This window comes from Callorhinchus milii, unplaced genomic scaffold (assembly GCF_018977255.1).
Source record: "Callorhinchus milii isolate IMCB2004 unplaced genomic scaffold, IMCB_Cmil_1.0 Scaffold2, whole genome shotgun sequence".
Classification (NCBI taxonomy): Eukaryota; Metazoa; Chordata; class Chondrichthyes; order Chimaeriformes; family Callorhinchidae; genus Callorhinchus; species Callorhinchus milii.
In genome coordinates, this window is record NW_024704743.1 from 38,176,713 (window position 1) to 38,194,385 (window position 17,673).

A 17,673-nucleotide genomic window follows, 5' to 3' on the forward strand; every position below is an offset into this window, starting at 1 on the left:
AGGTCTTTGTATGAAAATTGTGTTGCATAGTGAACGGTACTGCAGATACTATAATTTTTTCATGGAAAACTGAAACGCACAGGAAGTTAGTTGTTGTCTGGTGGACCAAAATCTGCTTGTGGATCTTTGTTAAAAATAATTTATTAGAGAATTAAATGCATCCTTTATTTGAATAGGAGGAAATGTACACTTTAAAATTGGAGTTAAATAGCTTTTCACATAAGATTAGACAGGAATGATGGAACATGATGTGTCATTGAACATTTAATAATCAAATAATAATAATAATCCTTGCATTTGATATAGCGCTTTTCACGTCGGGAGGACGTCCCAAAGCGCTTCACAGAACACACTGTAAAGTGAATTGACTGTATATTTGTAGGCGAACGCGGCAGCCAATTGCGCACAGCAATGTCCCACAAACAGTCATAGATTGAAAATGACCAATTTGCTATTGTTTTTGGTTTTGGAGGGATTATTATTATTAGGCGTGTGGAGTAAGCAAACTTGCCCAACGTTTCGCCCTCTGCCTAGAATTGAACTCGGGTCTCTCACTTGCAAAGCGAGTGCTCTAACCACTGAGCTACAGGACTCCACAGTCCACAGTTAGAGAAGAATTCTAATTTTAAAAACAAACTACTGCAGTTAGCACCAAGTAATGGTGCAGTATTTAAATGCAGAATGCAGATAATTCTGGCAGATAGATCTACCAACTCGTGACTGTCGTATGTGTGTGTGTGTAGTGTGCTTTTATGTGTGCGGGGGGTGTGGAGGTGGCGCCAAGGTGATGTTCTTGGCCATGAAATGTTGGGAATCAGGTAAACCCTCTGTAGCAGTCTCGGTAGTGCTGTTCATAAAACAAGTGGGTCCACAGTGCTCCAGGGAACCGCTGATGCCCAACCAGCCAGCCTGGCTCATCGCTAGAACTTGGAGCAGGCATTTTTTCCACTTGGCTCCCGTTAGCATTGCATCCCAAACATTTAACTGGTATGGGTAATCCTGGCTGAACAAGCAGAGGAAGTTTGTCAGACGATGCAAAGGATACATTTTTAGTTGGTTAAACTCCAGCAGTAACCGAAGCCTTGGCTCCTGTCAACCTACACATAATATTCTCTGGAATTAGGTATGCAAGGTGCATCCCTCCAGGGAAAGAGTGCAGACGCAAATAAGTTTCCCCTTGTAGGTGGCATACATATGTGGAACGCTGTCTCTATGTGGGATACTCATGGTGATGGATTTCCACATGTGGCAGACCTAAAAAAGATTCTAGCCTTTTTGGACATATAATGATTGGCTCTTTGCTTATTTTGTTCCATTTGTTTGCAGGTTTTCGCAAAAATGATGAGATGAAGGCGATGGAGGTTTTACCAATCTTGAAGGAAAAGGTTGCGTTTCTCTCAGGTAGGGTGTGAGTTCTCTATAATTAAAGAAATATTATTTCCTTCAAACTAACCAATGACAAATCTGAGATGGTACAAAGGATATCAAGGACAATGAAATGGGACATGATAATCGGGCTGTGTATTAAGATATGTGAAAAGCACATAGAACAACGGGAATGCCCAGCATGGAAGAAGACCTTTTAACCAGTAGTGTCTGTGCTTTCAGAGCAAAATTTTCAATCCCCTTTTCCCTTAGTCAATAATAATCCTTGTATTTGATATATTGTCTTATCGCGTCGTTCAGACGTCTCAAAGCGATTCACAGAATATATTGTAAAGTGTACAATGCAGTGTATGCGTATTTTGTGGGCGAAATCGCGGTCGCCAATTGTGCACAGCAGTGTCCCAAAACAGTTTTAAAAAGTAGTTGATGCCTTTTTAGGTTTTTATCCAGTTCCCTTTTGAAAGCTAAAATGGATTCTGCCTCAACCCCACTGCCAGGGCATTCTGTATCCTAACTATTCTATGAATGAAAAAAAATTCCTGACCTCTCCATTTGCTTATTTGCTAACTATTTATGTTCGTCCGTCCGTCCGTCCGTCCTTCCTTCCTTCCTTCCTTCCTTCCTTCCTTCCTTCCTTCCTTCCTTCCTTCCTTCCTTCCTTCCTTCCTTCCTTCCTTCCTTCCTTCCTTCCTTCCTTCCTTCCTTCCTTCCTTCCTTCCTTCCTTCCTTCCTTCCTTCCTGTATTTATCTATTTGTTTGTTTATTTCTGTTTGCTAACATGTATCAGGCTTTTTCTCTTATCAGTTGTGGCACTTGATCCCTCTTTGAAATGTTTGCTCTCCGGTCTTTATTTGTTTGAATATTTTATTTTGTTTGCAGGTGGGAGAGATAAGCATGGAGGTCCCATTTTGACATTTCCAGCACGCAGCAACCATGACAGAATAAGACAAGAGGATCTTAGACGACTTATCTCTTATTTAGCCAATATTCCCAGGTAGGACCAATTACTTTCTATTTAATTGCTCAGCAAATGCAGGCTGTATTGGAGCTTTATACCAGTCTGTTTTATAAATAATCGTATTGGAAGTTTACATTTAATGTTTCCTTCACAGCTCTACTTCAATGCCTTTCAATGTGAGTCGTCTATGGAACTTATTTTTAAATTTGTTGCAATAGGAAGTATAGAATACAAAACTATGGCTTGATGTGTTTTTGGATGTTGACTGCAACTTTGGAAAATTTCAGCAATCAACGATGGAAATTTTTTCATCTTTATCAAAATTGTCGTGTTCACACATGAATACACAATCATTCTACTTCACAGTAAAATCCTTGCTTTGGGATGTCCTCCAGAAGGGAAAGGCACTATACCCAATGCAAGGATATATTATATTTCAAACTACAAATTAATAAATGACATTCCATTGTACACTTCAACACCATTTTTGATTTGAAAAATATTGGACTTTTATCTTAAATACATTTTATATTTTTCTACTTGAAATAAAAACCTGAGGCTGTTTTTCCCAGCGTGGTTTTAAAGCTGAAAATGTATGATTTACGAGTTAACATTGTGAGCCACTGAATGATGTAAGTGGCTGGCGTTATTGTGAGTTATTGAGTGGGTGAGGGAGAGAAGCAGAGGTTTGAGCCCATCTTTTTCTATGTCTCCAGACTCTGATCAACATCTCTACTTCCCCTCACAAAATTTGATCTCAGATTTCTCCCAGATCTGCTTCACAAAGACTATCAGACCCAATGCCAGAAACACGTTATAGTTCTGGCTGCAGTGCAATGTGAGCTTTGATGCGATAGTGTTTGAATGAACTATCGCATTAAGGAGACAGTGCAGAAATGATTTGATTAGCATAGCTTTACAGAAAGGGACATTGTCTCTATTGAAAAACAACAGATAAATGATAGTGGACGATGATAAAGACAGGCTGTTTCCAATGCATGCTTAGTCATCTGAACAGAATTCTTAGTTTATAATGTAGTTGGAATATACCCTGAATCCTTTTTGGTGTCCTACATTTGATTGACTTTAAAACAATCAAATATGTGTTGGTGAGGGCATAACATCTGACAGAATACTTATCACAGTGTTCCTGATAAATGTAATGAGAAAGAATTACTGTATTCAATCCTTGCCTTAATTTTTGTCCCCAATGGGAAGAAAAAGGTCTTGCTGAAAATTGGTCAATTCATAAAGGAATATTAATTTATCTACCGGACTAATGTCAAAAACTGCTAATTATATTTCAAGGAGACTAAGAGTTATGTTCACGAAAGGATTTTTCTATAATCTTGAAAGAAAGAAAAAATCACTAGCATGTTTTTTCCGAACAAGAATATTGGAATTTAAGGTTTTCAATTAAGGTGGAGAGCTATTTTTTTCTTTAACTGTAACATTTATTGAACTCTTCATGCCATTCTTCAGTGAGGGAGAGCGCATTTCATTCCAATAAATATCTCTGGAATTTCCATAGGTGGGATGCATGGAATTCTCAGTTTGGTTTGGATACTCTTATAATAATAATAATAATCCTTTCATTTGATATAGCGCTTTTCACATCTTCTAGATGTCTCAAAGCGCTTCACAGAATATACTGTAAAGTGAATTGACTATATTTGTGGGCGAAATGGGGCAGCCAATTGCGCACAGCAGTTTCCCACAAACAGTTGTGGATTGAAATGCCCAATTTATTATTGTTTCTTTTTGAAGGATTATTATCAGGCGTATGGAGTAAGGAAACTTATCCGTGGTGATGGGTTTCAGCATGTGTCAGATACCTGGCTGACCAAAACAAAATGCCACAGAATTGTTTCTCCTGCTTTCCTATGAATATATAGAAATATGGAAGCCTGCTCAATAGATCACAAAACCCTAGTTGGTCAGTTATAAATAAAACTTGCGTTGTTTTCTATAAGCCTCCACTGGATGACTTTATAGCATAATGCTGAGATTTCTATTTGCATTTGCTTTATTTCTGCAAAATCAATGGAAGGTTTTTTTATGCATTGTAGGGACTACTACTAAGATGCTACTTTCAATATTGGTATTTCAAGTAGTGACTACACAGAAATCTTAATCTTAAACCCAAAACCAATACCACAGCATTTGTGTCCTATAAAGTATCAGATCATTCCTGCAACATTGAATTCCATTTCCAGTCTTGGAGGTCTTTTTTCAAGGAGTTAATTAACATCACTTCAAGTGCTTTTGGTGGGAATTTGTTCCACATATCCACCACGCAGAAAAGGTTAATGTTTATTACATTTCTGATCTTGCTTGAGGCTTGTTAATTTTGAACAGCTGACTCATACTCCAAGTCAACTAGCATGTGTATATCCATATCAATATGTCCATTTCATATAACCACAAGTATACAGTCAATTCACCTTACAGTCTATTCTGTGAAGCGCTTTGAGATGTCTAGAAGACGTGAAAAGCATTATATCAAATGCAAGGATTATTATTATATAAATAGACTTGCAGAATTTGGGTACAAATCTATATTGGGTGCACAGGAAGTGATATTGGAGACACTGCCTGTGCAATGGTCACTAAAAATCAAAACAGCTGCAAAAAATAACAGTAAAATAAATGTTGATTTTGTCCATTGTTAATTAAAATAATGAAAGCAAATCAACTGTATAAACAAAAGCTTGAATCCAGCACCTACTCCTTCAACTATCTGCTTAAATTGCCCAGATTTATTTAAATACAAAAATGACTGCATACTTTGAAATCAGCAACACATTTTACATAATATTTCTTAATATTATAAAGTGCATTTTCCAAATAATTTATGAACAGCAGGGGGTACAGAACAAGTTGTTGCAAATCTCTAAGCCAGTGCCTCTACAGACAGCTTCTTCCATTCAACAACTCCATCTGTTTCCATTGCTATGGTGTTTTTTAATCATGTTTGCTAGTTTTGACATTAATTATATGAGCCTTAACTTTTAATGTTTTCACACATGAAACTTTATTTAATATATTCAGAATTTTGAATGGTGTTCATCCACCAGATTAATTAACCACTCAAAAATTTCAAGTTTGCAGACGATACTAAGTTTAGATTGTGGTAAATTGTGAGGGTGACAGTGGAAAATTACAGAGGGATACAGACAGATTAAGAGAATGGGCAGAACATTGGCAAATGCAGTTTTTAATGTGACAAAGTGTGAGGTGATTTATTTTGGACCGAAAAATGTTGAGTCGGACTACATTCTACATGGAGAAGCGCTTGATGAGCAAAGGGATCTGGGTGTTCAAAAAGTAGGGCACAGGTGCAGAAAATTATCAGAAAAAAAAGCTTATGTGACATTGGACTTAGCACAAGCGGGCTCTTATCTAAGAGTCTGGAAGTGATGTTAATAATAATAATAATCCTTGCATTTGATATAGCGCTTTTCACGTCGGGAGGACGTCCCAAAGCGCTTCACAGAACACACTGTAAAGTGAATTGACTGTATGTTTGTGGGCGAACGCGGCAGCCAATTGCGCACAGCAATGTCCCACAATCAGTCGTAGATTGAAAATGACTAATTTATTGTTTTTGGGTTTTTGGAGGGATTGTTATTAGGTGTGTGGAGTAAGGAAACTTGCCCAAGGTTTCGCCAAGGTTAGAATTGTATGAAAGCTGGTCAGACCCCATTTGGAGTTTCGTGTGGAGTTTTGTGCACCAAACCGTAGGAAGGATATATTGGCCTTGGAGAGTGTGCAGCTTTGATTTATTAGAATGATTCCGGGAATAGAGGACCTACATTATGATGAAAGCATGGAATAACTTAGCTTGTGTTCTTTTGAATTCAGGAGGTTGAAGTTGAAATCTGATTGAGGTGTACAAAAATATGAAGGGATTTGATAGTCTGAATAGTGTGCAACTGTTTCCTCTGGCAAGAGAATTGAGGATGAGAGGCAATAGCCTTAAACGTGAGGCGAAATGTTTTAGAAGTAAAATAAGGAAGCATTTTTTCACGCAGCAGGTGGTGGGAGTGTGGAATTTCCTCCTCCAGAGGATAGTCCAGGCAGAGTCAGATGAAGAATTTAAAAGCCAAATAGATAAATGCTTGATAGACAGGGGTATTAGGGATATGGAGAGAGGGCAGGGATATGGAATTGAGTTGTGGATCAGCCAAGATCTTGGAAAGTACTGGTATAGGTTTGATGGACCTAATGGCCTAAATGGTTCCAATGTTCCCAAACAAGATGAGGTAGAAATTAAAGAGAGGACTGTGACAAAGGAGTCAAACATTGTAGAAAAAGGTAAAAGGAAATATTGGGGAGCAAACATGGAATCCATCAAGAGGGCGAGGGATTGAAAAGAACTAAAAAGATTACTCTTCAAGAGAGCCGGCACAGATAAGATGGGCCGAATGGCCGTCTTCTGTGCTGTAAATTTCTATGCATCTATCGTTCCACATAATGTTAAATTTATATTAAACTTTGATTAGACCACATTTGGAGAATTGTGTACCCTTCTGGTTGCCACTTCTGGATTTGAAACATTGATTGTCCAGCAGCTTGGGATGTCTCCCCAATGTGAAAGGTGCTGTACAAATGTAATTTTGTTGTTGTTGCCACACGACAAGAAAGATATTGGCATTAGAGTGTTGTTGTGGTACCATCCTTATAAAAAGCTTAGATTTATAAGGATGGTATCACAACAAAACCAACTTGCACTTCACGCGGGTTAGTGATGCCTAAGTTGCGCAAGGTTTCAGTGGGTCTGAGGGAGAGCCTGGAGCGGTTGAGGAGATCAGACCCACAGGAGAGAAGACGTTGACGAAAGTCAGCTACAGGAAATTTGCGCTCGTCCAGGCCTTGATGTCCATCAAACAAGCTGATAGGACATCAGCGGACTGGGAGTCGCAGTTGGAACTGGAGAAGTAGATTTGAAGTTGATCTCATGTCTGTGGAAGTTGATCTCATGTCTGCGGATGACATAGCCGAGAGGGAGGATGTAGATGAGTAAAAGAAGGATCCGAGGACGGAGCCTTGAGGTACCCTGCAGGTGACCGGGCAGGGGCGAGAGGAAAAATCATTGGTACCAGGGATACAGCTATCAAAGACTGCGGAGATTATAGCACGTCTTTCTGGAGTTGAGACAGTTAAAAGGGGTCCTGATAGAGGTATTCAAGATTATGAAATGATTTGATAAGATGGATGTTAATACACTGTTTCCACGATTGGTGGGTCTGTAGCTGGAGAACAGAAATATAAAATAGGTAGGGTTAGATCTGATAAAGAGTTTAGATGGAATGTCTTCATGCAGAGGGTGATGAGATTGTGAAACTCACTCCTGGAAGCTGTGGTTGAAGCAAATAGCATCAATGTGATTAAAGGAAAGCTTGATGCATGCATGAGAAGGGAATAGAGGGGTACAGCAAGAGTATTGAGTGAACTACAGAGGTTTGGGAGAAAGGCAGGTAAATGGGACTGAAAGGATTGCCAGCCACAGACACGACGAGTGAATGGCCTTCTTCTGTGCTATAAATATTCTATGGTTCTGTGGTTGGGGGCTTGTGTCTTGTATTAACACAGACTAGTTGGGCCGAATGGCCTCTTTCCATGCTGTACAATTAAGTCATACCTTATGCAATTTACTGAATGAACAGAAGCTGGAGCATTGAACATTGAATTGTTGCCAGTCACATCGCAGACCATTGTCTGCAGTGTGATTCTTGTTGTTGATCATATTTCCTATGATTCGTTCCACTTTACTCATGATTAGTTCAGGTAAAATGATATAATTTTTAAAAAAGGCAAACTTCAGAAGGAAACGGTGAATAACCAAAATAACTGACTGGACAATGTTGCTGAAAGATGTACATTTTGGAAAACATTAAAACATGGAGAGTGGAAGAGAGAACATATCTGAGAATGTAAGTGTGAGCTAAGTAAGCATTCTCCAGAATGGATAAATAGGTCACATAAAATGGAACTAAATAAGAAAGACAAAATCTGTAAGGAAAACTCTGGAAGTTTAGAAATGTTCTCAAACAGGTTAAAAGGGATATCACAAATACTACCTGAAAAAAGCAGAGATCAGAAGAACTGAAGATATTAAGCATAATATTAAAAGTGTTCCTCCTGTATCATACATAGTTAAATGAAGCTAGAAATCTAAAAGACAACAGTGACGATAAAGTTAACTGTGGAACTATTTCCATCTCTGAGGTCAGCTAATTCCATGCAAATCAGAATTCAAACAAGGAAAGTTCCAGCCGAGGTGATTAATTTATCAACTGAGCTATTGGCAGAACCACAGTTAAGTTTCAGTAGAGCTTGTGCTGTGAAGCTATGATAATTAAATGTCTATAAGGCACTTGGGTCAGTTGGAGTGTATCATTGGTTCATCAAGAAAAATAGAAGTGAAATAGACAAGTCCTATAAACAAGAAATAGACAAGAAATCAACAATGTTGAAAAAAGTATGAGATGTCAAATCTGGGAAATGTAGACTAGCCAGTCTAATACAGAAGGGAAATGCTTGAGAGTATTATGTGGAATAATATAAATTCTATTCTTAAAAGGACAGAGGCTCATAGGGATAGTTAGCATGGAATTAGAAGCAGCATGTCTTAACAACATAAAAATCAGGAACGGTATAGATAATATGCCCACTGAATCTCATTTGTCTATTAAGTTAGCTTCCCATCATAGCATCAAATTGTGTTATGAATAATTCACATCTATTTTCCGGCTTGTAAATTCTTCTAGACATTTATTATTCCTTGAGGAAATGTGTTTTACTGATATTTGTTCACTGCTTTTCTTTATGTCCTTTGGCCCTTTTGCCTTGGTTTTGGATTAACAGTACCTTATCTATAGCTTTATTGTTCCATATCCTTTAATGAGGTTCCTCCCACTCCACCCTAAGCTAACTTCCTTCTAAATTGTCAAACCTGTATAATTTATGTAATGTTTCATCAGTATTTATTTCCTCGATGTAGAGTGTCTTTCCAGGGTTGGAGTTAAGAAGTATTCCTGGAGTAAAGTAGATGGAGCATTACTCTGCATTTTGGTGTGCTAGATCTGTGTGCTTGATGCTGATAAAGTATTCAGTTTCGAGAGGTGAGAGAGTTTTCCATCCTTCAGCACTTATATCATCAACAACAACAAGATTGCATTTATAGAGCGCCTTTCACGTCGGGAAACGGCACAGAAAGAGGCCAGTCAACCCATCGTGTCTGCGCTAGCTCCGAAAAGAGCAATCCAACTCAATCCCACTGGCCCACTTTCTCTCCATAGCCCTGCAATGTGGTCCTCCCCAAATACCCATCTACTTCTCTCTTAAAAGTTGTTATTAAATCGGCTTCCACTACCCTTTCAGGTAATGCATTCCAGATCCGAACAACTCGCTGGGTAAAAACCTCCCCTCTGTTTCTTTTAACAACTAACTTAAATCGGTGTCCTCGGGTTACTGACCCACATGCCAGTGGAAACTATTTTTCCCGGTTCAACCTATCAAATCCTCTCATGATCTTGAAAACCTCTATTAAATCCCCTCTTAATCTTCTCTGCTCTAGGGAGAATAATCCTAGTTTCGCTAACTTCTCCTCATAACTAAGGTCCTTCATTCCTGGTACCATCCTGGTAAACCTCCTTTGCACCCTCTCCAATGCCCTAACATCTTTCCTAAAGTGCGGTGCCCAGAACTGAATGCAGTACTCCAACTGAGGCCTAACCAGCATTTTATAAATATTCAACATAACCTCCTGACTTTTGAATTCTATGCCCCTATTTATAAAACCTAGTACCCGTATGCTTTTTTAACAGCTTTATTTACCTGTCCTGCCACCTTCAGAGATTTGCTTATGTGGACCCCCAGGTCTCTCTGTGCATTTGCCCCCTTTAAGATTGTACCATCAGCTTATACTGCCTCTCCTCATTCTTCTTACCAAAATGCAATCTTGATATTACTTAGCAAACAACAATAATTTTACCAAAGATTAGACTTTAAAGATGTGCTTGATAGGGCACGAGTTTGAGAGGCAAGTGATGTGAACAAACTTGTAACAAACCAATTAACCCTTTAAAACAGGATGTCTGGTATTCCAATATACAGTATTCAGTAGGAGTCGGTATGCTTTTCTTTGGGGCCGATTTGAAAAGGAGAACAGAACTAGAAGTGACCTGAGAGCCACAAGATGTCGATTAAGAGCAGATCAGTCGGGTAATTGAAAAGTCACAGCAGAACTATGAGTATCTGGCCCACTGTTTAGATCCCTATCAATCTTTAATTTGGTTTAAGTTTGAGTTCAGTGCACTGTAAATCTTTGGGCTAGAATGTTTACATTGGTTGAAAATGAATGAACTCTGTTTAACAAAGAAATCAAAAATGTTTACAACACAATATAGGATCACACATTTAAAATCCACAAACTTTTTTTTGGAACTTGTATATAAAACAATCTTGTTTTGTACATTTTTAGATGTCTGTTAATTTAAACATTAGTATGAAATTGCAACCACTGAAAATTTACCCTGAGATCTGGATTTTCTTCACAATGGAAGGTGCAGTCAGTATTGCCAAAAGTCAAATAACTGAGTTTGCAGTAAAGCTGTGTCTCTTAAACACCACATGAGCTGCTGGTTTGGGCCAAGGTGCAAGTACTATAGTTCAGTAAAATTGTTAGTTGCTCTGTAAAATTTGAAGGATGACTTCACACTGCTTCATATGTGAGAGAAAGGACTTATGTATTTGGTACAAATCTCTCAAGCTCCCACTGCTTGATCACAGCATTGAGTTAATAAAAAGTATTATATGTGTAAGTGTATTGCTATTATAATTTAGGAGCTGGGGATAATCTGCTGTCAACAGCTTTCTCTCCAGTTGGAGGCCACTGTGGATGGAAACCTTTGTTTGCTCTTCCTTATCTGTCTAATTTGGAACAAAGTAATGTCTTAGAATTTGGGAGACAGATTTGGAGCATTGTGAATTCTGTTTGAGTTTGAAACTGAAATCATTTAACATTAAATATGTTCTGAAATACTTATAGTTCAATTGCTAACGATTCTAGTTTCGTCCTGTGATTCACTGAAAATTGAAAAATAGTGCTTTTTTCCAGGGCTCTGAAGGAATGCTTAGCAACAAGTAGAAGTCTGCAACAAATTTCACATCTGAAATGATTCACTGACCATTGCTGGTGTATCAACAAATTTGTCAAGCCACGATTTGTGTTAGAGAAACCAGCTGCAGATGTTAAGCAGTGCAATATTAAATATGAACTCTCATTTCAAAGTAGATGCGTTTTAGTGTAGTTGGGTGGTGGTTTGAAAGCCTGATAATGTTACCACAAACTGATTGCCAGATGTTTCTATTCAATAAACATCAAGTGTCATTCTTGGATAAATATCTATTCAGAGGCTCGCTCATCAGTGGTTCCCTTTTTATCAGCATTTAGCCACTGATTTATTTGTTGACTTAATAAAGAACATTACAAACTTTAGTTGTTCACATCGGATTCAGGGACTTACGGTGAATATATAACAACTCAATTGCCTTGCTTGTGAAGTACGTCGTCAATGAGGATACTTCAGACAGTTTCTGTGCGGAATGAACTTTTTTAATTTCTTGTTATCTCCATGTCACTTTTGCCCCTTCTCTTTCCAATCCAAATGTTGTGTTTGTGGTTATTGATGCTCATTCCAGATCTTTATGTGTGATGTGACAGTTTTCAAGAAAGTTTCATGCAATAGACTGGGCCTTTAGCTACTGTGCTGAAGTGTTTGATAGTATTTGGACATTCTGGGTTCAGGCTCCCAACGCAGAACTAATGATACAAGTCTCTGGTAGCTCGAAGTCAGCTGCTGGAAGCTCCTCAAATAGTCCTGCAATCGAGGCAGTGTGTTTTGTCTGTTTATGTTGGAACTCATTGCTGCAAACAAATCTGGTGCTAGCACTTTCAGTGAAGTGTCGACTGCTATACTACTGGGAAACATTACAGATTTTTAAAAAATAATGATGCACATTCATAGATGCGTTTTTAAAATAAGAATGAAATGACAATGGATGGCACTGAGAAAAGGCAGCTGGTACCACAAGCAGGTGCGGCTCGGCAGAACTGTGACAAACGGAGGAAAACGAAGGTTGTGAACCTGCTGCTGATTTATAATGTCACATTTTCCAATTAGTAACAACATGAGATGGGCTTTGTTAGGAAATTTAGGATAAATCTGAGCTCTCTCTTCTCTTCCACCCAATTATACTTGGAGCTGTAGATTCAGAACATCTAGTGAAAAGAACGAACATGCATTTGCCTTGACATGTTGAAAGTTTCAAAGTGCCTCATGGCAATTACAGCTAACTGTAGTGACAGATTTGGTGGCAAATATGGCACCCATTTTGCACACAGCAAGGCCCAATCTGTGTTAGCCTAGCTCAGTTGGTAGCACGCTTACCACTAAGTCAAACAGTTGTTGGTTGAAGCCCCGCATTAGACTGTGCTAACTCACACTCCAACGTAGTGCTGGGATTTTCTGCATCGTTGGAAGTTCCGTACTTCACATGAGACGTGAAGCCGAGGTTCCATCTGAATAGGCAGGCAAAACCTTGTTTAATATTTTATTTGAATGTCAGTACTCTGCCAGTGCAGTACTTCCGAGTGCTGTCCCATCATAGACGTCTATATCTCAAGTCTAATGTGAGGCCTGAAGAATCCACAACGTTCTGACTAAGATGCTCGTGTTGTGGTAATGATGGGGAGGAAGAAGGGAAAGTAAAGAGTAGTAATTCATTTTTAGGATCTGCTTGATTCAAGAGTTCACCAACCAAATGTAACGAAATAGTGTCTGCTATTTCCTGACAACATCGCTCACCTTAATCTGAGAAGAACCCCAAACTGATTCAAGTTTTGGGGAAATTTAGAAAGTGATCCTTAGCAAAGTTAGCATTTTAACGCTTATTTTGTGCTGCGCACCCAATCCTACCATCGGGGAACTAGGTTAAGACTACCTCAGTTTACACAACATGCTAAAGAGATATCATCATATGTGCTTGGGCTAGATTCGTGCCGGATTCGAACTCAGACTCCAGAAGTGAAAAGCAGTTGTGGGTGCAACACGCATAAATGTGCTTTGCATGAACAAACCAAACGTTGTGTGTTGTTTACATGCATGCAAAGTCAAAGTTTGTTGTAATCCTGTATAACAGCACACATTTCTTTAGACCACAATTGTGTAAATGCCATTTTTATACATGAAATATGGGGCAATAAAGGTAGATCCTATGTTCTTTTATATCTCATAGGAACATCTTGATTTCATGCTGTTCCACTGCTCTGCCCTCATCTGATTTTTCCTGTATATTTTCCATTATAATACTTATATTGTGATTTGTGTTTTGTTTTCACAGTGAGGAGGTGTGCAAGCGAGGATTCACTGTAATAGTTGACATGCGTGGATCCAAATGGGACTCCATTAAGCCACTGCTGAAGATTCTGCAGGAATCCTTTCCTCGATGTATTCATGTTGCACTGATCATCAAGCCAGACAACTTCTGGCAGAAGCAGAGAACTAACTTTGGCAGCTCCAAGTTTGAGTTTGAGGTACTTTCAGATATAAGATTTAGATATTATTGAACTAATAACCAAACCATTCATAATCTTAATGACTCCCAACATATGTTTTTCTTTGCCAAGCCATTTCATTTGAAACTTCTTTCCTGTACATGCTATTTTGATGGTTTATTTTAGGTTTCACGTGAGTGCACAGTTGTGTAAAAAAAAAATTGGTCAAGTTTCAACATGTGGTTTAGCTGCACAAAGTGGGGCTAAAAGATCCATTATAAAAGTTTGATTGTTTAACCCACAAAGACCAATAGGCAGAGAACAGATTTTTTCTTGATGTATCAAATGCAAGGATTATTAATATTATTATTTCAGCGTTAGTGGGGGATGGAGGGGGAAAGAGGCACAGAGTGAGGGTTGGGAACAAATGTGGAACTAAGCCAAAATGCTGAAGGACCACAATTATTTAATTTGAACTCTTGTGTATAATGAAGCTTACCCTTTTTGTTTTGCTTATATAACACGTAGAGAAAAGCCCATGGCCCAGGCCCAGTCACTTAGGGACATGTTTTTGCTTGTATTTCAGTATGCCATTGCTATCGTCAGCTCATTGTGTACACTAGTGTAATGCGATGCCCAGTCGCTAATAGTTCATTAATAAACCTGAGGGACCCCACTCATATAAAACCACTAACTAAATTTGCATTTTTTAAAATGCAAGGATTATTATTGTTGTTATTATGATTATTGTTGTTATTATGAGGACTGAATTGACCATCCTTTGCATTCAGTGTGGATGTAACATGAGCAGAAAACAGCCTGAATTTTGTCTCTCAGTTATGAAAGAATGCCTAAGAGAGCTGATATTCCTTAATTCACTGCATAAACCAGACACTTTTTTGGATTTTTTTTGTTATCTTTTATAATATTTAACTTTGGTTAAGAAATGTTACCTCATGTTCTTGAGGCCCATTGGATGATTGATGTCCTCATTAAATACTGATCTGTGGTGGTTAGTCAGCAAGGATTCAGTTTTATGAACAGTGTGTAATGCCACAACAATTTACATTCGTATAGTGCCTTTCATGTCTGGAATGAGTCAAGTTGCCAACCCATTCATGTCTGGCGAATGAGCCAGTTTTAAAAAGGCATTTTTATCTTTAACTTCTTTTGCAAGGCTAATTTCCAAGTTATTCATTGGAACCAGCAGTGAGTAACTGGTTACTAGATGATGTCATATCCCTCATGTGTGGTCCGGCTGCTGAAATTTTAAAGATGTACTTTAGTTGCTATTAAGCTAAAAAGGTATATAAATAAAACACTGCAAACATTCAGGCTGTTGTACATCAGCAGAATGTGGCCAATATGAGATAACTCCCTGACATCACACCTCCTAAACAGTAAAGGAGAACTAACTCATCTAGGATCAATCATTTTGAATTTATGCCCAAGAAATGTGATTGTGATGGAGTTTTTGTTCGGCCATGTGGAGCTTGTGGAAGCCAATCACCGTGCTTAAGATTATACAAATCAGATTGAGCATTCCACATAGATTTGTCACTTCCATGTGGAAATTTCCCTGCGAGTGAAATAGAATACACACTCTCTCCCTGGAAAGTTGCAACCTACCTATCTAATTCTGGAGAATATTAGGCACAGGGTTTTGAGATCCAAGAGTTGGGGACCTCATAGTGCATGAAGGGATGCTGCTAAAATTTAATCAGCTGAAGCTGCAAAGCTTGCCATTGAGAGCACTCTCTGGCAAACTTCTCACTATTTGTACGGAAAGGACCACCTTACACATTAAGGCTTTTGTTTGTAGAACTAACGGGAGTTGAGTGGGAAGAATCCCTAGCCGCAGTGACTGGTTTGCATTTCCAAGACCTGCCAATGAGCCAGGCCGATTGGTCAGTGGTCAGCATATCTTGGAGGACTATGTACCAGCCTAGCTAAGGAACGGGACTAATAATAATAATCTTAACCTGACATTTCATGTCAGGAGGACATTCCAAAGCTCTTCACATGATATTACTGCAAAGTGGAAGGACGGTGTGTTTTTGTGGGTGAAAGTGTCAGCCACAAACTGCAAACAGCAATGTCCCACAAACAGCCATGAAGTGAATGACTAATTTTATTTGTGGGATTGTTGACCAGGACACTGGTAAAAACTTCCTTTTCTTTTTGAATCGTATCGTAGGTTCTTTAATATCCACCTTAACTTCCAAATGGGATTTCAGTTTAATGTCTCATCCGAAGGACCACACCTCCAACAATGCACAATACAGCACATGCCTAGGACTACATAGAGTGTCAACCTAAATTATATACCAAGACTGCCACAGAGGGTTGACATGATTAATACATTCCATTGCCAGACACGTCACGGCTTATCTCTCTCAATTCCCACCCTCAACCAAAAACAATAGTCCCTATTGCAGTGTTAAATAACTCCAATGTCAAATGCGTCATACCTGTGCAAGCAAATATATCAAATGCAAGAATTATTATTTATTATTATAAGCAATTTTGAAATAAAGTTTTCGCATATGAAAAGTATCGAGCATATTTATGCGATACAGGGTGATCCAACCGGGGGACCACAGTCTGCATCTGGCCTGGGGCATGATTTCATTCGGCTCAAGATCATTTCCAACTTTGTGCTGCTCCTTCCCTCCTCGCCTCCTCCCTCCCTCCCTTCCTCCCTCCCTCCCTCCCTGGTGAACCATCCTCTCATGGCAGCGGCAGGAGTTGGCGGTTGGGAGGATGCGGTGGGTAATTGAGTATCTCAGTACATTGAGCTGCGGGGAGTGGAAATAATGCTGCCTGGTGCTGCAGTCTGTCAGGAAGTCCCTCCCGAGCTGAGGGGAAGGCGAGCGGGTCTCCTTACCACCTCATCCTCTCAACAGCCGGCTCTTGCCGCTGCCAGATAGTGAGCACCCACTTGTGGCCGGCAGAGGAGCCATTCCCAGAGGCGAGGGGGAAAAAGTGTGTGAGAGGGGAGATAGAGAGGACGTGTATGTGAGTGAGAGAAAGAGTGTGTGTGGAGAGTCTAACAGATAAAGGTGGGGGTGGGAGCGTGACTGAGGGAGAGAGCATGATTGATAGAGAGGTAACAAGAGTGATTGAGAGAAAGAGAGCATGAGGGGGAGAAAGTGAGAGAGGGAAGTGAGGGCAGAGTTTTGTGATTCACTGTCAGGACAGGTGATCGAAGCCTCCCTCGGCCGCCGGGGTGGGGGACAGAGTGACGTGCCGTACAGTTTCCTCATAGCATGCTCCCTCTTTCCACAGTGAGAAACTCCTACAGCTTTCTTTCCCCCTCCCAACCCTACCCCTGCGATCTCCCGACCCGGCCGTTCCCTTTGCCCAGCAAACACCAGCTTGCTTCATGTCCCCTCCACCCCACCCCCTCATCTGCTCCACCATCTTCATTTTGCCCCCACTCTTTGGAGCATATTCCCGGAGTCCCTCTAACTCGCCACTCCCTCCTTTCTTTCAAGTCACAAGCTAATTCTTTGACCACGCTTTCGGTCATCTTTTCCCCTCCCTGCCCCATCTCCCTCAGCTCCCACCCCCAGCTCAGGTGCCCAGCCGACATTGTCAAGTGCTCTGAGGCATCCTTCTGACGTGCAAAAGGCGTTGCATAAATGTGGTTATGTTATGTTTCTGGAAGGGAAACACAAAAATATTGCTGATGCTGCCTCTGGACATTTCCCAAACAGGGCACCCGGCCCTCAGCATCCAAAAGGATGGACCACCCTGATGTAAT

At 39.7% G+C, this 17,673-nt stretch overlaps 1 protein-coding gene across 2 annotated transcripts in view; it reads left to right on the forward strand.

Moving 5' to 3' along the window:
- Positions 1-1,331: 1,331 nt before the first annotated feature.
- Positions 1,332-17,673, forward strand: part of LOC103183938 (triple functional domain protein) — a 193,295-nt gene continuing 176,953 nt past the window's right edge. The window contains exons 1-3 of one of the 2 annotated variants that reach the window (XM_042331946.1): positions 1,332-1,401; positions 2,266-2,380; positions 13,754-13,946. In XM_042331946.1, coding sequence (XP_042187880.1) covers positions 1,347-1,401; positions 2,266-2,380; positions 13,754-13,946 — 363 coding nt within the window. In that variant the 5' untranslated portion in view covers positions 1,332-1,346. The remainder of the gene's footprint in view (positions 1,402-2,265; positions 2,381-13,753; positions 13,947-17,673) is intronic. The other variant, XM_042331945.1, reaches the window with a different exon arrangement.